Source organism: Martes martes, assembly GCF_963455335.1.
Source record: "Martes martes genome assembly, chromosome: 8".
NCBI classification, from domain to species: Eukaryota; Metazoa; Chordata; class Mammalia; order Carnivora; family Mustelidae; genus Martes; species Martes martes.
This window is the reverse complement of record NC_137895.1, coordinates 8606669-8630383: the sequence shown is the minus strand read 5'-3', so window position 1 is coordinate 8630383 and position 23715 is coordinate 8606669. Positions and strand designations below refer to the sequence as shown.

General features: G+C 42.8%; 1 protein-coding gene across 3 annotated transcripts in view; it reads left to right on the top strand.

Moving 5' to 3' along the window:
• Positions 1–23715, top strand: part of TNRC6B (trinucleotide repeat containing adaptor 6B) — a 247289-nt gene that overhangs the window by 53931 nt on the left and 169643 nt on the right. For 2 of the 3 annotated variants that reach the window (XM_080811162.1, XM_080811163.1), the window contains exons 2-3: positions 8824–8898; positions 15972–16062. The exons of the other annotated variant lie outside the window; for it this stretch is intronic. In XM_080811162.1, coding sequence (XP_080667288.1) covers positions 8824–8898; positions 15972–16062 — 166 coding nt within the window. The remainder of the gene's footprint in view (positions 1–8823; positions 8899–15971; positions 16063–23715) is intronic. 3 annotated transcript variants of the gene reach the window in all.

Here is a 23715-nt window from a genome sequence, read left to right as displayed (position 1 = left end):
TTGTAGTCGAGATGTTAAGAGTAAGCATTGCGTATGTGGAAGTTATGGCTCCCGAGCCACACACTTCCTTCCTGCTCATACCCTTATACCATTTTCTTTTCTTTTAAAATTAGTAGTTACTCCAAGTGTGCTTCAGGGGTCCTCCCCACTCCCCATCCAGACCCTTTCGGGGGTCCATGAGGTCACAACCATTTTAATAATACTGACATGTACATGCCTTTTAGACTCACTCTCTCACGAGTGTGCTGTGGAGTTTTCCAGAGGCTTCCTGACATACGATACTGCAAAAGACTGAATGCAAAAGCAGATACGAGGATACAGCTGCTGTCTCATAAGCCAGACATTAAAGATATTTGCAAAAATGTAAAACAATGGTACTTTTCTCAAATGTCTTTATCCTCTAAATATTATTTTTAACTTAAAAATGTTACGTGCAATAGTATATTAATATTTTTAACCGTTATTTATGAATACATATCTTAAATTTTTCATAGCTTTAATTTTTAGTATGGGTAAATACTGATATTTTTAACCCACATAAACAGACACTCTTTAGGGTCCTTAATAATTTTTTGGAATTGTAATGAGATTCTGAGACTATAAAACGTTTGAGAATCACTGTCCTGTCGGTTCTGTTGGATTCCTAGTTTCTCTCTGAATGCTGTCCTGTTCTGATTGTCTGGCCCACTGTTTTCTCTGAGTTGTCTTAACTTCTGTGCCACGTAGCTTAGTGCTTTTAGTTCTTGTGCAATTGCTTGCTGTGCTGATTTTCTTCTCCTTATCAGTAGTGTTAAGACCTCTGAGGACAGGGATCATCTGTTAAATGAGTTTTTTGAGGTGTCCATGATGTACATGGCTGAGCACAGCATAAATGGTGGTTATTGGTTAATGGTTATCCATATTATTATCATCTCCAATATAAATATTAAAATTTCCCTAACTCACTGGCTTTATTGGTGAATGCATTTAAAATTTTGTGAACTTTAATAGAAATAGCTATTTGATTAAAAAAAAGCCTACATCAAATTAATACACACTATGGAAAAAGAATAAGGCCTTTTTGATCATGGTTCATCTATAAATTTGGTATAAAAACTGAACATGTTAATCTGTTTAATTCTGATGTGACCAACAACGGCAGTAAAACCTGGCCGTAGCCCCTCGCTCTGAAACTGCGAGCATCACGCTGGGCGCTTAGTAAGCATTCAGTAAAGCGGGCCGAGTTGACTCTGCTATTTCAGTAGCTGCCTCTGCTGTTCCTGTAGCCAGCAGTCATCATTCCCTACCAGCCCCACCCCCACCTCCAAGTGGTGCATGCTTGTGTTTAGGTTACCTTCTGAAGACCGATCTGTTAAAAAGGATTGACAGCTCGTCCTGGACTAAGCTAGAAGGCATTAGTTGACCACACTGAGTACGTAGCGGAAAGTGAGCCCACACCCTTTTCTTCATCCCCGCTTCAGACTGAGCTTGTTTTTCTTAGGCAGCCATCCTTGACTTACAGAATACATGAATAAATGTAACATCTCTGTGCCGTGGACCTATCAGTCCCAAAGTTTCCTTCACGGCTTCTCTCTGGAAGTCTAGGGGTCCCGCACAAGTAGCCGTCTGCCCTGAGAGGCCTGTTTTGTGCACTAGCGCTGTTTTAAATGATGATGATACAGTAGTATAGAAGACTCACATGCTGCCTTCGGTAGTCTGTACAGCATAAACAAGCCTAGTGGAAATATATACCAATTGTCGCTAACTCAGAACAAGTTCCCATCCAGACCACCTGTGGCAAGAGTGTGGCATTAAGGGGCACCTGGGTGGCTCCGTTGGTTAAGCAACTGCCTTCACCTCAGGTCATAATCCCGGAGTCTCAGGATCGAGTCCCAAACCGGCTCCCAGCTCCGCGGGGAGTCTGCTTCTCCCTCTGACCTTCTCCTCTCTCATGCTTTCTCTCTCTCTCTCTCTCTCTTGGATAGATAAATAAAATTAAAAAAAAAAAAAAAAGAGTGCGGCATTAAGAAAGCCTTCATAGAAGATGTTTCCCTACACCTGCATCTTGAAGGTGGGGAAGAAATTTGCCTTGTGAGCAGGAAGGCAGTCCAAGTAGAAACAGTATATACAAAGTCACTGGCATGTGAAGCCATGTGGTGTTTTGTTTTGTTTTGTTTTTAAAGATCATTTATTTATTTATTTGACAGAGAGAGAGAGATCACAAGTAGAGAGGTACACAGAGGGGGGGGGAAGCAGGCTCCCCACTGAGGAGAGAGCAGGATGTGGGGCTTGATCCCAGGACCCTGGGATCATGACCTGAGCCAAAGGCAGAGGCTTAACCCACTGAGCCACCCAGGTACCCCCCAGCCATGTGGTGTTTAAAGAAAACTGAAAGCAATGTGATTTTGTGAGATGGAGCTGGGGGTGAACAGGTACTGGGCTTTGTAAACCACATAGTGAGAATTGGATTTTGTCTTGAAGATGGACATTGCAAAGGCTGGGGGGATTGCACTTTATAAAGGCAATTCTGATGGAGTGGGGGTACGAGGGTCTTGAGGGCGTAAAAAAGTGGAATAAATTTAGTGAGAAACTGCCAGAACTAACACAGTGGTAGTAGGAATAGGGAAGAAGGTACATCCTGAACTATTTGGGGCTAGAACTGACAGAGTTAGATGAGAAGAAGATACTGATGACGGTGCCAGGTTTTTTTACTTGAGTGGGACGATAGTATTCCCAAGTGAGGCAGAAGGAGAAGAACACAGTTTGAGGGAAGATTATTTAGTTTCAGATGTGTTGCATTTTAGGGACCTGTGGAGCATGAGGCGAAGAGCATTGACCTTGGGCAGTTTATAGAAGGCTTTGAAGATTGTAAGAAAAGTCAGTACTAGAGAGATTGTGAGTTTTCAAGACATAGATAGGAGTTGAATCTATGGGTGAAGATAAAGATGTGTGTGTATAATAAAGAGGGAAAGGGAAGGCTGTAACTCCCAAGGAACATACCAGTAATGAAAGGACGAGCAGAGAAAGATTCTCTAGTAAGACTCTGCAAAGAAATGGTGTAAGAGGTGGCACAAGTAATGAATTTGGCTCCTTCTGTGGGGTAAAGGGACATGATCCATGACAGTTTGGTATCAGAATTGGCCTCAGTCCTTGAACTCAGGAGCTGAGTTTGGTTGCCCCACCACAACACGTGTACCCCTGCCCCCATGTGCAGAGGCAGCAGCTCCTCACCCAGCAGCCCTCTGCTCTGTTGTGAATCTGAAAATCAGCAGCGTTGGCAAAGGCCTGCGGCAGGCTGCAAACCCAGGGAGACAGGAGGACCCAGGCACAGCTAAGAGACCAGCAACTAAAACAAGGTGCCCCTGGCTCAGTGACTGCATCTGCACTATCTTTTTTTAATTTTTTATTTTTTTTAACATTTTACTGTTAAGTAATCTCTACAATGCGGGGTTCAAACTCACAACCCTGAGATCAGAAGTCTCATGCTCCATCGACTAAGCCAGCCGGGTGCCCCTGGATCTGCAGTATCCTTGATATCAAGATAGGAAAGGGGCACCCAAATGGTGAGACTTTCAGGTCATTCTGATTTTTAAATGTGAAAGAGAGGTTAAAACAAAAACAATTGAATGATAGCCATTGTATTTGATAATGGGATTGATAGGGGAGGATGTCCTATTGCAATGATTAATAAGTGAATGAGAGATAAGGGAGGGTACAAAAGCTAGAGAAGACTTTAGGATTAAAGAAGATGGTATTCGGAATGTGCAGACTGGTACATTTTACAGAACTTCTAAAGTGTTGAACTTAAATAGAGGTGACCTGAAACTGCACAGGTAACCTTTCCAGATCTTGGAACAATCATAAGGCTTGTGTATTGGCAGGTAAGTAAACCTATCTGCCTGCAGCAGCCCATCTCCACCTGTGCCGCGTGGGCTTTTGGTATTATTATTTGTGTTACTTAATTTTTTCCCATGATTTTATTTATTTATTTGACAGAGGGAGAAACACAGCGAGAGAGGGAACACAAGCAGGGTGAGTGGGAGAGGGAGAAGCAGGCTTCCCGCTGACCGGGGAGCTCAATGTGGGGCTCGATCCCAGAACCCTGGGATCACAACCTGAGCCAAAGGCAGACTCTTTTTTTTTTTTTTAAGATTTTATTCATTTATTCGACAGACAGAGATCACAAGTAGGCAGAGAGGCAGGCAGAGAGAGAGGAGGAAGCAGGCTCCCCGCAGAGCAGAGAGCCCGATGTGGGGCTCGATCCCAGGACCCTGAGATCATGACCCGAGCCAAAGGCAGAGGCTTAACCCACTGAGCCACCCAGGCGCCCCCAAAGGCAGACTTTTAACGACTGAGCCACCCAGGAGCCCCTTTGTGTTTCTTAATTAAATCAGTTCCTTCTCACCCACGTGGGCTGGGTGCCCCGCTTATAAAGCTGGACGTGTGGTACCCTCCTATCGGCCCTGATTGTCCTGGCATCTGGGCTTGCCTCCTGGAAAGGCCTTCCCGGCTCCCTTGCTGGTGTTTTGCTTCACGCTCACATCTGCTGCTTCACTTAAGATGCCTCTTCCAGACATCTTGCTTGAAGTCAGGCCGGTTGCCAATGACGTAAGTAGTCAGGGCTTTCAGGGTTACTTGTGACTCAGTTAAAAGTTTATAGTATGCTTGACCCCTGAGCAGCGCAGGGGCCAGGGATGCCTGACCCCCTGTGCAGCTGAAAATCTGTGTATAACTTTGGCCTCTCCCAAAACTTAACTAATTGTTGACTGGAAGCCTACCAATAATATAAGCAGTTGATTAACACTAATTTTGTATTTCGTATGTATTACATACTGCATTCTTACAATAAAGTAAGCTAGAGAAAAGAAAGTGTTTTTAAGATAATCATAAGGAAAAAAATGCATTTATAGAACTGTCCTATAAAATATCTACATAGAAATGAGCCCACACTGTTCAAACCCATGTTGTTCAAGGATGAACTGTGTGTTTTTTTTTTTAAATGTTTTATTTATTTGTCAGAGAGAGAGAAAGAAACCAAGCACACAAGCAGGGGGAGTGCCAGCAGGCAGGGGGAGTGCCAGCAGGCAGGGGGAGAAGCAGGCTCCCTGCTGAGCAAGGAGCTCAGTGCGGGACTCAGATCCCAGGACTCTGGGATCATGACCTGAGCCAAAAGCAGATGCTTAACTGACTGAGTCAACCAGGCGTCCCTCTTTTCTTTCTTTTTTTTTTTTTTTTAAGATTTATTTTATTATTTTAGAGAGAATGTTTGTGAGCAAGGTGAGGAGTGGGGCAGGGGACGGGTAGAATCCCAAGCAGATTCCCCACTGAGCACAGAGCCCAACACAGGGCTCAATCCACGATCCCAGGATCATGACCTGAGCTGAAACCAAGAGTCCGACACTCAACCAACTAAGCTACCCAAGCACCCTGAACTGTATATTCTTAATAGTCTAAATCCCAGAATTATGCCTAGAAATTAAACTGATAATAGTGGTGAGTCCTGGGTGAGGGTAGGGGGAGAGGGAACTGTGATCAAGGAAGAGCCTTATCCATATCACTTGAATTTTTTAAAATGAGAATTAGGCTGAATAATCAAGTTTGAAAATTAAAACTATGCCAGATTAAAGTAGTAAAGTGAATATGATTTATTGGAAATGTCCTTCTTTCTAGGAAAGATGTAGGCCTGATTGCATCCCGTGAGTTCGATTAGGTACTGGGCTTGGAGGAGCTCTTGAAGTCTACTTGAAGTTTAGCAGGGCCTAGTTGTGATTTAGTTCAAGACCCAAAAAACCTTCCCAGCCGCATGTGGATCTCAAGGCCAGTCTGGTTACTCTGCAAGAGAGCAAACTGGAATGCTTCAAATAGTTTAGTGCTGTGGTTGTATACAATCTGATGGTAGGGTTACAGTGCAGTTCCGAACATTTCAAAATGATGTTTTGAAGGAATTTGCCATTACTCATATCTGAGAAGGAAAACAGTGCTGTAGATAACTTCAAGATAATTCCAAATGTTGATTTTAGAATCAAATGTTATCTTTGTCTTGAGTACAAGTGCATCTGATAAAGGAGGTTCACAGCCCTGCCGAGAAACTAGGGAAACCATTCTGTAAAAACTGGTTTCTAGAGTGCTTGGAAATTACCCAGTTTCCTTCGCCTGCCTCTCCTCTGTTTCAGCTCCTTTTCCCCTCCCTGAACACAGGCAAGCATCTGAGCCCACCAGCCAAGCAGGCAAAGGACTGAGCTAGTGTCCTAAGCTTGTCTGTTAACAAGATATGTGATGGCGGGCTACTTTATGAAGTTGGTACAGAATTTAGACAACTGGTAAGTCTAGAGAAGTCATGGTTAGCCTGGGCAGAAACTAATCAGGATAGAGAACTGAAAATTAGTCAGGGTTGTTCTCCTGATAATCTGTAGGTGACAAAACATGAAAGAATTGAATCTTTTTCCGAGGTGCTGGGGGTCACGCATAACCACATAGCTCATGTCCTCCATGAGGGCCAGACCTGTCTGGGAAGTTCCAGCCTGTTCCTTCAGCTTTCCCTGGTGCCATTTAATGGAGAGGGCTCCACACTGAAGTGCTGAGTTATCGGGAGCCTGTTGGGATTAAGTTCAGCTTGTTTATCCTGCTGGATACCAAATTCTAAGATGGGTAAGACACAGAGAGCCCTTGTTGTCAAGAAGCCCCCGTTGAGTGTAGAAAGCAGACCCTCAGACACTACCTGTATTGTATGGTATATCTCAGAGGAGGGACACTTAGTATAGCCGAGGACGGTACAGAAAACTTTCAGGAGATAATTCCGGAGGCAGATCTTACAAGAGGAGTAGATGGGAATTAAGCAAAGGGCCCTCAGTGCATGTATTCCGGGCAAGGAAACCATGCGCAGTCCCTATGAGGAGGATATGAAGTGATGATAGGGCTAGAGAGATCTTGAATTTTACCTTAAAGGTAATGAGTAATTATTGACTGAATCTTGGCAGCAATCTACTCAGAGGTTACATTTGCTTTTTAGAAAGGAAGATGGCTGGGATAACGGTGTGTATTGTAGGAGAATAGGGGTAATGATTAAAATATCACTAATACTCATCATAGTGTAATTCCATCTGAAATTTATTTATTCAGACACTGCTAAAAAAATAAATGAAGGGAGAGGTGCTGATAGATTAGAGGGCAGCAAGATGCTTTCAAGATTCCCTGAAGCACCACCTCGAATACTAAGACACGATGTGGAGCTAAAGCTGGAACTCGTAGTCTGCAGCTGTGGGGACGGAATATGTTTTCTTGGACAGAAACATTTTTTTTTAAAGATTTTATTTATTTATTCGACAGAGATTACAAGTAGGCAGAGAGGCAGGCAGAGAGAGAGGAGGAAGCATGCTCCCTGCTGAGCAGAGATCCCGATGTGGGGCTCGATCCCAGGACCCTGAGATCATGACCTGAGCTGAAGGCAGAGGCTTAACCCACTGAGCCACCCAGGCGCCCCTCTTGGACAGAAACATTTAAGCTGATTGTGAAACCAAGGGCCCAACTTCCAAACAGTGACAGGCTTTCTGACAGCAGTGCGGATGCTAATCGCAGATGAGTTTCCTAGGGCTCGTCCGGCACTCTTTGACCACTTTTGCACACACACAGAGGTCCAACCTTGAGCACATCTCCTTCTGGCATTTGTTTCTGCCATTGCAAAATGAAGGGACTGGCTTGGGACCTCTAAATGTCGAATATGTTGTGGCTTTCATTTCATACATATTCATACATCCGTGTGTCCAGATGTGTACATATGTATTTCATACATACAAAGAGAGAGACATTCTGTCAGGACATAAATACAGTTTTCACTGCATCCATTAGCAGCTTGCTGTGATCCAGCTTGATTTTGAAGAGGTCATTCCAGCCATTATTTGGGAACGGATGGGGGAGGAGCAAGAGTAGGGGCAGGAGACTAGCCAAGTGGCCTCCGCTAGGGAGGAATGATAATGGCAGCGGAAGTGAAGAATTTACATGCTGTGAATCTGAAATGACGGGATTGCTGATGAGGCTGTGAGGGGCCTGGAATAGGGCGAGAAATCCCGAGAAATCCCGGACGGACCTGAGGTGCTGACCCAAGCACGAGGGCGGAGCGTGGTGCCCTTGATAAGACGGTGAGGGGTGGGGACGGGAGAATGAGGTTCAGCAGGGGATGAAGAGGACCGTTTGGGATGCGATGAATCCGAAGTGATTATGAGACATCCTCGCATCTAATGGAGAAGTTGAAAAGGGAACTTGGCATTTTTCTGGTAGAACACATAAGGCAAAATCAATAATAAATGTTTAATACAGGTTTTAGTGTTCCTTCAGAAGGTATTTCTGGTTTTTTTTTTTTTTAGAGATTTTCTTTCTTTCTCCATTCATTCATTCATTCATTTATCTAGAGAGATCACGCAAGCGTGGGGAGGGGGAGGGAGAGGGAACCTCAAGCCAGCTCAGCACTGAGCGTGGAACCTCATGACCCTGAAGTCATGAGCTGAGCTGAGCTTAAACCGAGTTGATGTTCTACCACCTGAGCCCTCCAGACGCCCCTCCACTCACATTCTTTATTGAGCATGCGGTGGGTGCCCTGCCCTGTACCGTTTTACACATATTCCACTTAAACTTCCAATGAACGCTGTGAAGAAGGTGCTGTTGCTGTTCTCAGTGTTGAATGAGGAAGCTGAGGCTTGAGAGCTTAGGCCGTTGGCCCAACAGTCGAAAGCTGGTGGACGGAAGGGCCTGAATTAGTGCGATTCTGCCGGACTCGGAGCTGAGCCCCGCCGTCCCCCATGGCATCTTGCCGTGAGCACGCAGCTCATTGTGGTTTTTCTCTCTTTTCAGGGTTTGGGTTTTTTGCACTGAATGTAGTCTAGCCTCATCTTCACGGGTTCGTGTTGCCCCAGGATACTGTCAAAGGTAAGTTTTGAAAATTTCAATCCACCATGTATTGGCAGTGAAATGGGCGAGTCTTTATCTTAAAAAGAAGAAAAGTACATGTTGACACTATTGCTCCTTTCCCGAGTTGTTCCACGAGGATATGGAAAGTGGCCATCACGTCGGCTCTCGGCATTTCTCCTTCAGTAAGTCCCTTTAAAAAGCACATCAATCCAAATGATTGATAGTGACATGTGGTGCCTCATCCTTTTATAAAGTTAGAATTTGTTATTAGGATTTAGCAATTGCACGGTTTTCCGTGAGTGTATTCCTAGCTTCACTGCCTCTTGTCTGCCCTCATTCCAGTCTGTCGTCCACATTACTGCCAGGACCAGCTCTCAGAATGATGTATTTGTATGTATGTCACTCCTTTGCTCCAGCAGCTCTCGTGGCTTTCAGTTGCTACAGCTGCCATCCTACAAACTGCTTGAGAACCTAATTCCCATCAGTGCTTCTGGCTGCTTTTCTAGTGCCCCCTATCTGTTGTAAGCCCTACTGGGCCATTTTCTATTTCCCAAATACATAGTTCTTTTTCTCGGCTTTGTGCCTTGGTGGACGCTTTTCTCTTTGCCTGGAGTTTGGAAGAGGGGAGAAGCTATCCACTGCTCTTTCTCGTATCTTTTCTGTTGTCCCCTCTTCTAGTCCACCTTGGCAGAACTTCTTTCTCATCTGTATTCTAGGTACACCATTACTATGACCATGATACAGTAGTCAGTATTTTATATTAGATATTTATTTGTCTCTGTCTCCTTTGCTAGTCTATAAACCCTTTGAGACTTCTTGGAAAGGAACTAACTTTAGTGTGTGTTGGCTGCTCCCAGACACCTTGCCGAGTGCTGTGCATATGTTACTTCATTTAATCCTTATAACACCTCCTCCTGACCAGTTTTATGGATGAAAATAATGAAGATTAGAGCATTAAGTACCCAGGATTACATAGCTAATAACTGACAAAGAATTATGAATGACTCTGCCCCTTCAAAGCCAAAGCTCGTTCTCCTGTAGCTCTCCGGCTGAGCACCATTGGGTGTATGGTAGGGACCCAGGAAGTAGCTATTGAACTGATACAATTTCAAATTGCAGTTTAAATAAAAAGGACTTTAGTTGATTAATTCAGTCCTTCCTATATAGAAATTTATTGACTATTACATTCCAGGTATACAGTTTTAAGTAAACTATGAATACAGACATTAATGAGATCTAGTGTCCGGTGGCAAAGAGTTGACGGTGTCATAAGGGAGACATCTGTGTAAGCAAGTAAAGTCAGTAGAGTGTCACAGGTCGTATAATAGAATTCCAGTAAGATCCTCGGGGGACACAGAGGAAGGACTCACCAGTTTTGCACAGAGATGGATCAGGAAATACTTTTGAAAAGCTGAGTCTTGAATGATGAGAGGAGGGTGTTCTCCGTCAGTACCAGGGGAGGGAAAGGCAGAAGGAGTAGTATGAACAAAAACATGGAACCCGGAGGGGCACCTGGGTGGCTCAGTGGGTTGAAACCTCTGCCTTCGGCTCAGGTCATGATCTCAGGGTCCTGGGATCGAGCCCCACATCAGGCTCTCTGCTCAGCGGGGAGCCTGCTTCCCCCTCTCTCTCTGCCTGCCTCTCTGCCTACTTGTGATCTCTGTCTGTCAAATAAATAAATAAAATCTTAAAAAAAAAAAATGGAACCCGGAAATAATCTGGCATATTTGTGAAACTTGTAAGCAGTTCATTATGACTGGAGCAAAGGGAAAACGAGGTCTGGCCGATAACACGGGAGAGACAAGTGAGGGCTAGATCCTGGAGAACTTGAAAGATGGGAATACATTTGCCACCTTGGAGAGGAGACCTAGCCTGGATGCGGTGTGATGTACGATTTTACTCATGTTTGTTGTTAACATTTGTTAAGTCCCGTTCCGTGTGTGCTAAAGCACTGCCAGGTCAAGACTGCCAGTCACTTACCACATATGGCAGGCTGGTGACAGCTCTGAGATGACATCATGTGCCAGAGCAGAAATGAGATGCTCGTGTTGTCACGTCATCTTTGACAGCTTTACTGCCACTTGTTCGACCCTCCAGTGAGTGTTCACAGAAGTGGGCTTTGCCTTGACTTTTTCATCACTCTCTTAGCACCAATACACTGGTCCCTTTGTCGCTTCCCAGGTGGAACCCCGAGCTCAACCTCATACTTTTGCATGGCCTACTTCATTCTCTTTCCATTTTGTCAGAAGGACAGTAAAATTCACAATGTAGACAAAACTATAAGCTGTGGTTTCACAGGAATGTCATCAAACTTTTTTCAAGAAACTCCTTTAGAAAAAGTAAGAATAGGGGCGCCTGGGTGGCTCAGTGGGTTAAAGCCTCTGCCTTCGTCTCGGGTCATAATCCTGGGATCGAGCCCCGCACCGGGCTCTCTGCTCAGCAGGGAGCCTGCTTCCCCCCACCTCTCTCTGCCTGCCTCTCTGCCTACTTGTGATCTGTCTCTCAAATAAATAAATAAAATCTTTAAAAAAAAAGTAAGATTAGTTCCAAAACCACACACAAGAAAAATGAGGGCAAATTATAAAGAAAGGACAAATAGGAAAATAGGTATGATATGATGTATAGTAAGTAGGTAGACTATATGGTATTAATCAGGAAAGATTTTTAGAAATAAAAATTTACTGGATATTGGAAGGAGAGAGATGTGGATTGATGGTGAGGGGAAGGGCTTTCAAATGGGGCATGGACTGCATAGATAGAAATTAAATATAAAACTAATAATACAGTATATGTGAATTAAAATGAATTTAAATTTAAAAATTTTTTAAAGATTTTATTTATTTATTTGACAGAGATCACAAGTAGGCAAAGAGGTAGGCAGTGGGGGTGGGGAAGGCTCCCTGCTGAGCAGAGAGCCCGATGCGGGGCTCGATCCCAGGACCCTGAGATCATGACCAGAGCCAAAGGCAGAGGCTTAACTCACTGAGCCACCCAGGCGCCCCTAAATTAAAATTTTTTTAGAAAGAAATTAAATTAGCAAATTGTGTGGAGAGAGTGGAGAGAAGGTTTGCCTGAGTGAAGTGGGGGATAGTGTGTGTTTGGGGAGTAGCTAAAAACAGTTGAAAAGTTTATAAAGTAAAAGTCTGCTATTTGTATCCAATGGTAATGGAATAATTGGGAAGATAAGACGGAGACAGAAAACTTAATTCTGAAGAGAAGACATTCCATATATAACCTGGAATTGAAGAGGACCTGATAAAAAACGTTCTCTCCCCTGAGCAAATTCTGAACCACAGACATAAGATAAAGGAGTAAGGCAGGTGGAGAACAGATTTTCACTTTTATTACTATTCAAGTTGACATAGAACCAGCTTGTGTCTAACAGCAAGTCCGCTTTCTCATACTCAGCTCTGAAACTCAGCAGGCTTCCTCACCCAGCAGGACTAGTCACGGACAGACCTCTGCCTCCTAGGAAAAGGAAGGAGCAGAGCAGAACAGGTGCTCCCACAGGAAGGGCCTAGGGGGGTGCTGGACTATGCAGGCCCAGTTTCTCCTTCCGGACTCACTGACCAAACAAGACACTTCACCCTGACAGCATGTGTCAGGAGTATAAGGCCAATAGTAGTAAAGGGATATTGCCTCACGTGGAAGGAAATGTCGAGAGCGGGCAAGTTTTCCTCCCCTAACACACAATGGCTCTTGTCTCCTAGCACATGGGTCTTAAGTAGTAATCCAGGTCAACATCAGCTGTATCCCTCCCCTCTGGGAGGCAGGGGGACATCTCAGGACAGTCCTGCTCCCACTTTCAAGAGGACAGACCCCCACTACCACTCTTCTCTTGGGTATTTTCTTGGGCAAAATTGATAGAAAAAATAGATTTTGCCCCGCAGGAGATCCTAAAATGGATCAGCACAGCACATAAATTATACGAACTCCAATACTAAACAAAGTTGTTTGAGCACTGTCCCCATAGCCACCAGATTCAGAAAGTAAGCCTGCCTCCTGCCCATGAGCAGTAATTTCTGATAAAAGTATGTTCTCAGAACGCTGTACTCAGTCTTGCCACCTTGGTGTCTGAGGGAGGGAGGATGGGTGAGGTCCTCTTGGTTTGGGGCTCTCCAGGGTATCCAGTTACCCATGCCAGTGTGCAGAATCCACGACTTGGACACTTCCACCCGATTTGGAAAAATCTCGAAAAAACGCAGCCAGTGTACAGTCTTCTGCTTTAAAAATTAATCCTTGAAGTATCACCTTCTTTTTGCAATATTTAGAGATTTATAGTAGTGGTGGCCCCAGTTACCAAGTTCCTTCCCTTCCTCCGTAAGTTCCCTGCCTCCCTGCCTTCTATGAGTATAGTGAGACAACTCTTCAATTTCCGTTTCGCCTTCGGACTGCCCGTGTAAGCCGAGCACGAACAATTTAAACGTAGAACTTCACCGGTTTTGCAGCACATGTGCTGTTTGACGTTCAGCTGCCTTGCAGCTTATGTGCAGCAAATAATTGTTCCACTCATTAATATCTGAAGAGCCTGTATGAAAACAGTCTCTTTTCCCTGCAGTCTAATCTTTGCCTCAGCCATGCCTGCTTAGGAAAAGCTGTGCCTGCATAATTCAAGGTCAGCCAGCAGCCTTCTGTACTTTGAAGCCAACCAAGCCTGCTAATGCCCTGTTCCCTTTGCTGAGGCCAGCACGGCTGGCATTTGCTTGCTGGGCCAGAGTGGCCGATGTATGCTGAGGCCACTTGCACAGCTGACATGTAGATGAGCCTCAGTACCGCCACCACCAGACTGTGGCTTCTTTCCTTGCTGTTGCCAGCAAAGCCCCCAAGCCTTTGCCAAGGCTTGTGTGCCTGGAGTATTCAGTCTTGTCTCTATAGAAACAGCCACTTACCTGAAGACAGAGTTACCATAACTACAGTCATCACTAATATCAAAATACAATGTGGCCTGTGGTTTATAAACTTCTAATTTGGCCTCAATAGTGTAAAGCTGGTGTATGACAGCAAAAACTCCGGTGGCCTCATGTAAACCTCTGCAAGATTAAAACATGTTGCCCCCTGGTTAAAAAGACTAAGGCCCAAAGTCCTGCCCTAACAGAAGCCTTAGAAATTCCACATGCGTGCGCCTGGGTGGCTCAGTTGGTTGAGCAGCTGCCTTCAGCTCAGGTCATGATTCCAGGGGTCCTGGGATGGAGCCCCGCATCGGGCTCCTTGCTCAGAGGAGGGCCTGCTTCTCTCTCTCCCTACCTCTGCCTGCCACTCTGTCTACTTGTGCTATCTGTCAAATAAATAAATAAAAAATCTTAAAAAAAAACAAACAGAAATTCCACATGCATTCACTCCCCAAATTTCCCTTCATGTGTATTTATCAAAACTTTAGTCTAATGTACCAGATATTAGGAGCTTTGAGAGACTCAATAAATACCAGTCTTTTTCCCTTGACTGAGTACTATACCAAGTAAGAAATAAGATAAAAGAGTAGGGCATTTGAAAGACCAAAATACCATCTCGGTTACTAATAAAGCTAAATATTGGAGAATGTGGCTTATATCTGTAGGCAAGTGAAATGCCTAGCACTGAACTCAATATTCAACAGGCTTACCTCGTGCCAGATAATTGTGAGGGGCCTGCGTTTAGAGCGGAGGAAAGTGCGTGCTCCCTGGGGACAGCTGGCTTCCAAAAGGAAGAGACAAGGGCTGAGCTGACATGCCTCGTTTCTCCTGATCTCACCATTCAGAAAGGATCCTCCGGGGTGGAACTTGTGCAGATGGACAGGAGCCAGGAGGGAAGCCTCAGGAGGGGTGAAGGAGGGTTCCTCTTTCCCAGCACATTCAAATGGGACGGGCACAGAAATCATTGGGGTGTCTTTCTCTGTCCACTGTCCATATAATGCATCATTTAAGAAATACGGTCTCTACATCTGTAAAGCAGAATGAAACTTAAGGACGTTGGTGAAGCAATTTGCAAATAACATCCTTCTAGGTAGCTTATGGACTTTTTCCGGTGCTGTCAATTTAATTTTCATAGAAAGAGCAAGTTTATTTTTGCACAACTCTCATAAAAGGATGAGGGGCAAAACCAGCAAGAGAAAGCCTGTTTCCCTTGCTGTGAGCATCTGTTTCACGCAGGGAACGGGCAGTGTTAATTCATCTGGAGCGAGTGTACGATTAACAGAGCGCCCACTGTACCAATTTGACATTTCATGGCACATAAATACGCATGATTCCCAAGAAACCTCATTAGGTGAGCACGGTAGATACTCGGTTCTCCTTTCCCGCTCAACAGATGAGGAGACACTCCCACACCAGACCTCTAGGCTGCTGCGTTTATAAAGAAATTCTCTGCACACACACATCCTAGCTTTTATATTCTGTAGGTATGAACCTTTTAAGTATTAGAAGGGTTTTTAAACATTGGTCACCTGTAATGTAATGGAGATTTGTTTTGTGTCAATTTGAGTAATTGTTCCTCCGGAATTCCATATTGAATGACAATTTGGATGTTACATACGCTTTTCTTAGTTTCCTTTTGGTACATTTTAATTCATAAAATTTTAACTAACTTGACTCATTTTATTCTTAGAGGAAACATTACTACTTTTTATTGTTTTGCCCTAGGACAGCCTGTTCTCGTGTAAAAATAAATTAACTGATATTTAGCTTATTAAGCAAATCCTCTTTAAAAAGTAGGATCTACCATTAGCATGTACCATAATTTACGTTATAAAATATCCCACGAATATTGAACATAAATTACAAACCCAGGAAACCCAGCCAGTTCCAGTGGCTTATTGTAATATGCAGGCAGTATGACTGGCTGCAGCCTAACGACTGGCCCACTGCTTTACAGAGGTGGGCATCCTTTCAGGTCACCGATTGCACTGCAGGAATTACTGAAGATTTTCACTGTCACCTCTGCCAAAAATCAAGAAAAAAGAAGAAAGAAATCTAGAACTGTTTAATATCCCAATGTCGTCAGCCTTTCCTAACTATCCTCCCCTAAGGTGGGGGAAAATTGCCTTAACTCTCTCCTTCCCTTCTTACCAAAGACGTGTGTGCTGAATTTCTTTTTTTCTCTCTTCTTCCCTCTTTTAGGCAGTATTTGTGTGTTTCTGCAGAGTTTTGCACAGAGTCTGTTCCCATGCAAACCAATGAGGGAGAAGTGTCGGAAGAAAGCAGTTCCAAGGTCAGTGAACTACTAAAGATGCAAACACTTTGGGTAGAAATTAAAAACAGGCAGTGGATGAGTAGAGTGGGTGTTTTGTTTTAGGTGAATTTAGAAACTAGCTTGATTTAAATTAAAATCTAACCTAAGGTTGAGAAGATTTTTTTTTCTTCTTGATAGCCATTTTTGTTATGCTCCATGACCAATTTAAAACAAATTTTACTGAACTCCTGGAGAACTGTATGCTTCATTTGTGCAATGGTAGCCCTTTATCTTTTAATATTTTATTGTGCAAGCTCTATATTCTTATTTTAAGAAATTAAAATGAGTCAGAAGTGTGTAAGGTAAAAAGTAAAAAACCTGTCGCTTATTCCTGCTGCACAGAGACATTATAATAATTTTCAGACATTTTTTATTATAAATTTTTAAATGGTAATTTGTTAGGTTTGGGTTTTCAGGCTCAGGCGCGAATGAATGTTAACCATTGTCAAACCCGGTATATAAATTGTTATCTGTGTGCTTATGTGTATCTCTATATCCGGCTCCATGTCCTGACTCTCCCTGGGATCTTTCTCTGCCTGGTCAAATGGGACCCTCAGTGTCACCTTGATGTCTCCTTTCAAAGTTGTCCCTCGTCCTTACTGGGCACTCCAAGGATATCTCACGCTGTGTCCTGGACAGTGCCCAGTCTGCTGCCCTAGACCTTCCTGAGGGGTGTCCTTTTGCTGCTGCCAGTGCTACTGGTCCTCCCTGTGGGAGGGCTTTTTTCCCCTGGTCACTAGAATGCAGTTTTGTATGACCTAATCACTTTCTTGCAGAGCATTCTGCTGTTCTAGTGAAAGCCGCTATTGTAAATACCGAAGGAAGACAAGTTGACAGAGTTAGTATTAATGTAAAACTTCAGAAGCCCTTGAATCCTTCGGAGACACAGTGACTATTCCTTATATTTTTCCCAAGGACCACTTCAGGGCTTATTTAATTTCCCTGCTGTGGACATAAAAGAGAAAATTGAATAGCACTAACACAGTTACCCATGAATCTGTCTCATTGTTCCACACTTTAGAAGTTAAATATGAAAATTATGTTCTGTAAAAAGTTTCTGATGACATATCAGGAAATCCAAAGGCAAGAATATGGACTTCATTGGCCTTCATTTCCCGTAGAAAGAGACTCGTGTGATCTAATTTATTTAGTATTTATGTGCCTGTGTCGTCACACTGATCTGAAAACAGATACTGTTTTGTCTGTTATATGTGGCTTTGACTCCCTGAATGCAGCGATCTGTTTTCTTAGTGCCTGGTCTAGCTGTTGCACATGGAACTGTGGGACTTACTGACACATCCTGGACTATCGCTGTTTATTTATTTATTTATGTCTCTTTTATTCTTTTAAATTGTGGTATTATAAAAAAAAAATACACCTTCATAGTCAGTCAGTCAGTTACTTAGTTCACGAACACTTACGGGGCACCTAGTATGTACTGATGATCCCAAGTATGGCATGCAAAGTTACATAAGGCAGGGTCTCTGCATGGTGGGAACTTGTAGTCTAGTCGAGGGAGGTAACCGTACCATAAGGGCAATGATAGTGGTGTTAACTGTGTGGTATTAGGAGCTAGGTCAAAGCAAAGAGTTCCTTCTCATTGGAAGCTTCATGACAGAGGAGGTAACACTTGAGTTTTGTTGGAAAGATAAGGGGTTTTTGTTCATTTTTATTGGTTGGTTGGTTGGTGAGTGGGTGAGTGGAGGTGGGAAAGGCATTGTAGCAGAGTGAAGCAAGTGTCGCATATATAAATGGGCATGTCTAACAGGAGATGGTGAAAAGCTTTGAGTGGATTTCAGATATCTTGCTACGTATTAAACCACACAACAAATTAGTGGTTTAAAACTACTGTCACAATCTCTTGGCCAGAAGAATTCCAAATAATTTATATAGTTCACTCTCAAAAATGCGAACCTAACTCCCCCTTCCTTAAATGTGGCTTCACACAGATGGTCAAGGTCTACATCAATGGGATGAGTCATGTTTACAGTATGTACCCTTGATGTGATGGGCTGAAGTGGCACCTTACTTCGGTGGTCTTCTTTGTCAAAGCCCATTTTCCCCTTCTGATCATGAGAAAAACATCAGACAGATCCTGGTAGAGGAATGTCCTGCAAAATATCCGACCAAGACTACCCTCAAAACTGTCAAGGGAAAACAAGATATGTTGAGAAACTCATAGCCAAAAGGAGCCTAAGGTGACATCATGACTAAATGTAATACAATGTCCCAGATGAGATCCTGGAATAGAATAGGAATGTTAGTAAGAACTAAGAAAATCTGAGTAAAGTATGGATTTTAGGTAATCATAATGCATCAGTATTGGTTCATTAATTGTGACAAAGGTACTGAGATAAGATATTAATAATAGAGGAATATATATATGTGTGTATATGTAATCACCACCACGGCTTTTGATTATCTCTCATGATCTGTGATTCACTGAGATCTATAGGGCAGTTCTGCTCCGAAGTGGTATTGGCAGGGGCTACAGTCATCTGGAGCCCCAACTGGCCAGGAGCATACAAAATGGCTCACTCACGGGCTGGCGGCTGGCAGTTCAGCTTGAGGCTGTCGACCTGAGCCTCAAGGATCTCCTCCATGTGACCTCTGTACATGGCTTGGGTTTCTCACGGCATGGCCACAGGGATCCAAGAAGGAGTACTGCAGGCATGCAGAAGCTGCAGCCTTAGAAGTCAAACTGCTTTCCTTTCCCCACCTTCTAGTGAATTAAAGCCAGTCCCGGGGCTACCCCAGATTCAAGGGGAAGAGAAACAGATTCCACCTCTCAGCAGGAGGACGAGGAGAAAATTTGAGGTCGTCTTTAATAGTGATTAGAGTGTTGGTGCTTGCTGAAGAGGAGGGAATGATGGAGACCATTATCTAAGATTATCTTGGGCTAAGGAGCATTAAGAACAGGCAAGAGGGGCACCTGGGTGGCTCAGTGGGTTAAAACCTCTGCCTTCGGCTCAGGTCATGATCCCGGGGTCCTGGGATGGAGCCCCACACCGGGCTCTCTGCTCAGCAGGGAGCCTGCTTCCCTTTCTCTCTGCCTGCCTCTCTGCCTGCTTGTGATGTCTGTCTGTCAAATAAATAAATAAAATCTTTAAAAAAAAAAAAAGAAAGAAAGAACAGGCAAGAGATTTCTGAAGCATGGAGGTGAGATGTGCTAAATTTTACTTTATGATTTGTTCTCCTAACAACCAGTGTTAATATAGAGGATACACTAGCATATCTGCATCTTGACACTCATTCTCTAAAGAAAGAGAATCTAATTGGCCCAACCTAGCCTGTGGCCTGATTTCCATTAGTTCTTGAGTTCTCGGAGTCAGGTGGCAGGGACCATAGACAAGGAAGTAGATCTCATGAAAGGACGTATGAAGCAGGAGGCAACAGCCAGCACTCCTGGGACAGTCTCCAGTCAATGCTGATAAAATCTTCCACTTTATTTCTTACCAAGGATGGATCAGAATTTTTAATTTCAACTCCACAGCTGTTTCTCACTTTACATTGAGTATAATTTAGGTTGATATTCTAAACGAGTTGGTGTTAGCTTACTAGTTGTAGGGATTATGCAGCTATAGGCTTGGAATGTTTATTTTTTAAGTGAAATCTGGCAAGCATAGTAAAAATTATCATAAAACTGAGCAGTTGAGTGTTTGTTATCTCATTCTCTGTACTTCTTTGTATAGTTGAGCGTTTTATAATAAGACAATAAAAAGAAATAAGCTCTAGAGTTTAAGAATTATAGCTATGGGGGCACCTGGGTGGCTCAGTTGGTTAAGCAACTGCCTTCAGCTCAGGTCATGATCCCGGAGTTCCGGGATCGAGTCCCACATCAGCCTCCAGCTCCACGGGGAGTCTGCTTCACCCTCTGACCTTCTCCCCTCTTATGCTCTCTCTCTCTGTCTCGCTCTCAAATAAATAAATAAAAAATCTTAAAAAAAAAGAATTACAGCTATGAAGTTAACTGCCCATGTGTCTTTGTTAATTACCATAAATAAAAAAATAATCAGGAGGCAAACATTTTAGCTATAGTGTTCTCTTTATTGTTATCAGAGGTAATAAGTGAATAAACATAGTCTTTATCTACAAAGAATAAAGTGATCTGTTGATTGGCTTTACATCAGAGAGTTAAATGAGATGATTTAGACTAAGTCTTTTGCCTTTTTTTTTTTTTTTTTTTCCTTTAGGAAGAAAGAGAGCGAGTGTGGTGGGGCAGTGAAGGGGGAGGGAGAAAGGGGGAGAGAGAGAAAGAATCTTAAGTAGGCTCCAAGCCCATTGTGGAGCCTCATGTGGCTCTCGATCTCACCACCCTGAGATCATGACCTGAGCTGAAATCAAGATTCAGATGATTAACCGACTGAGCCACCCAGGCATCCCAAGTCTTTTGCTTCTTTAAGTTTGGGGTATCTCTACCTGAGCCCGAATCTGATTTAGCAAATTATAAAAAGATTTTATGGCTTTGGTATTTTAAGAGCAGACTGGGAAAGAAACTATGCAGGATAGGTATTTTTCTGATTTGTTTCCATAGCTGGCAAACAAATTGGATTGGATTCCAGGTCTGACTCCAAAGTCCATGCTAAGTTCAGTCCATCCCGAAGAAGTTCTCTGCAGAGTCATCAATTCTGTTTACTTACATCAGAAAAACTTCCTAGAAAGGTGTAGGAGAATGCATACAAGGAGAGTGGGTGCTTTGTGCATACAAATAATGCTTCTGTGAACATTCCTTACATGGTTTTGTGCAGACACATGCCTTCATTTCTCTTGGGTGAATAAGCAGGAGTGGAATTGCCAGGTCATATGATAACTTTGTGTTTTAGTTTTTGAAGAACTTGCCAGACTGTTTTCCAAATGCCTGTACCACTTTATATTCCCACTAGAAGTATATGAGGGTTCTAATTTGTCCATATCCACACCAATTTGTTATTTTATGTATTTTTTTATTCTAGTGGATATGAAATGCTATCTCATTGTGGCTTTGATTTGTGCCTGGCATGTTTTTTTAAATGTAAGTGAAAAAAAAGTATAATAAAGTAATACTAAGATGGAGGTGACCAGGCCCACCCTGGAACTTACTGAAACAGAACCTCAGGGGTTGGGAACCTGGGATCTCTATATTTTCCAAGTGCCCCAGGTGACCCCTAAGCCAGTAGTGCACGGATCACAGCTGAACTAAGGAGCACTCAGAGGCAGCAGAACCAGTACATTCTTTAAAGTTGTCTCTGAAAGGTAAGACATACACAAGCTTCCGAGTAGAGTTGCATCTGGGAAGGGAGGAAAAAGATTGAGTTTGAAAAGGGCTGGCTACACAGAGGGCCTCAACTGTTCACTGTATCTGTATTTTTATTTCTTTAAAAAAGAGGGAGAAATCTGAAGCAAATATGATAAAGCAAGTATGTTAAATCTGAGTGGTGGTTACATGGGTGTGTTTGCTATTTTACTCTTTTTTTTCCACATCTTAAAAAATTTCCCTAATTTATAAAAAGAGAAAATTCTGTTTTCTCTCTGGCCCCAACCTTCACATTTGTATTCCATCTAGCAAAAAAGAGAGAACTTGTCACTTACCTTGAAAGACTTTATGAAGGTTGTACATTCAACTGTGCTTTTATATTTCTTTGACCAGAATTTAATGACATGACCACAATAAACTTCAAATGATGTTGGAATATGTGTTAGCTAAAATTGGTAGGTTCTGTTGCTAAGGGGGAAGTGCTTCTATGTCAGAAAAGTCAGCCGCATTATCCAGTATGCTGCTGTTACACTGGTCTTGCCCATCCTGTAGTTGTACAATTTTTCTTTTAAACCTAGAATTTTAAAAAGGGTTTTTCAAAAGACTAGTGTAATTCAATGAGGGAAAGGAAGATCTTTCAGTAAACGGTTCCAGAGCAACCAGATAACCGTATGGAAATACTTGAGCCATGATTGTTATGCCACACACCATACAGAAAAGCTAATTTGAGATGGATCAAGGACCTAAATGTGAGGGCTAAAACTGTAAAGCTTTTGGAAAACAATGTAAGAGATGTCTCAGTGGGGGTGGGGGGAGCAGTAAAAAAAGAGAGAGATGTCTCTGTGACATTAGGTAGATTGCAAAAAGGATGAGCCATAAAAAAGAACAGTTGTTCAGTTGAATTTCATTTAAAAAATTTAAACATCTGCTAATATGCTGACAGCATTAAGAATGTGGAAAAGCTACTTGCAATACATTTATCTAATAAAGGTCTCATATCTAGAATATATATATAGAATTCCTAGAAATCAGTAAGAATGATCAAACAACTGAAAAATATGTATAAAAGACATAGTTATTTCACAAAATAAGGTACACAAATGGCTGCAAAAGTAGGTTTTCAACATTATTTATGAGGGAAATGCAAATTAAACGTGATATTGGGGTGGCGCAGTTGGTTTAAGCATCCAGCTCTTGGTTTTGTCTCAAGTCATGATCTCAGGGTCATGAGATAATCCCAACATTGGGCTCTGCCCTCAGCTTGGAGTCTTCTTGGGACTCGCTATTCCGCTCCCTCTGCCCCTCCCCCACCTGAAATAAATAAATCTTAAAAAAACCAAAAACTAATGTGCTATTATTACATACTCACCAAAGTTTAAAAGACTGAACATACCATGTATGGCAAGAACATGCAGCAACTGGAGCTCTCACACATTGTTAGAGAGAGTATAAATGATACAACTACTTTAGAAACTGTTTCTCAAGTCTGTAATAAAGTTAAACAGGAGCCCTGGGTGGCTCAGTTGGTTGAGTGTCCAACTCTTGATTTTGGCTCAGGTCATGATCTTGGGGTCCTGGGACTGAGCCCCACATTGGGCTCTATGCTCAGTGGGGAGTCTGCTTGAAGATTCTCTCTCTCTAACCCCTGCTCCTCCTCCTGCTTGCGCACTCTCTCTCTCTCTCAAATTTAAATAAATAAATGAACCTTTAAAGTTGAATATATGGGGTGCTCAGGTGTCTCAGTCAGTTGAGCACTGGACTCTTGGTTTTGGCTCAGGTCATGATCTCAGGTCATGGGAGGGAGCCCTGCCTCAGGCTCTGTGCTCAACATGGAGTCTACTTGTCCCTCTTCTCCCATGTTCGCTCTCTCTCTCTCTCTCAAATAAATGAATAAATAAAATTTTTAAAAAACAGCTAAACATAGGCCTAACTTATAACCCAGACATTCCACTTCTTGGTGTATACCCAGTGCACACGACTGCATATGTTCGCAAAAATAAGTGAGAACATTCATGGTAGCTTTATTTGTAATAGCCCCAAACCAGATAGAACTTAATTGTCCATCAACAGGTGAATGAATAAACAAATTATGTTTGTTCAATGAAGTAGTACTAAGTTTAAAAATTAGACTTTTTTTTTTTTTTTTTTTTTTTTTAAGGTAGGCTCCATGCACAGTGTGGAGCCCATTCTGGGGCTTGAACTGACAACCCTGACATGCATCTCTTTTAGCTGCGTTCTGTTTAAGGAGATGCACTTGAGCTAGCCTAAATGCTGTGAAGGAAACTTTCATGTAATGATATGAGAAAAAAGCTTTCTATATCAAAGATGTAATTCAAAGGCTCTAAGATTAGATGAGAGAGAAGAAAAGAAATGGAGAGTGTAGTCCAGCATAAGGCAGA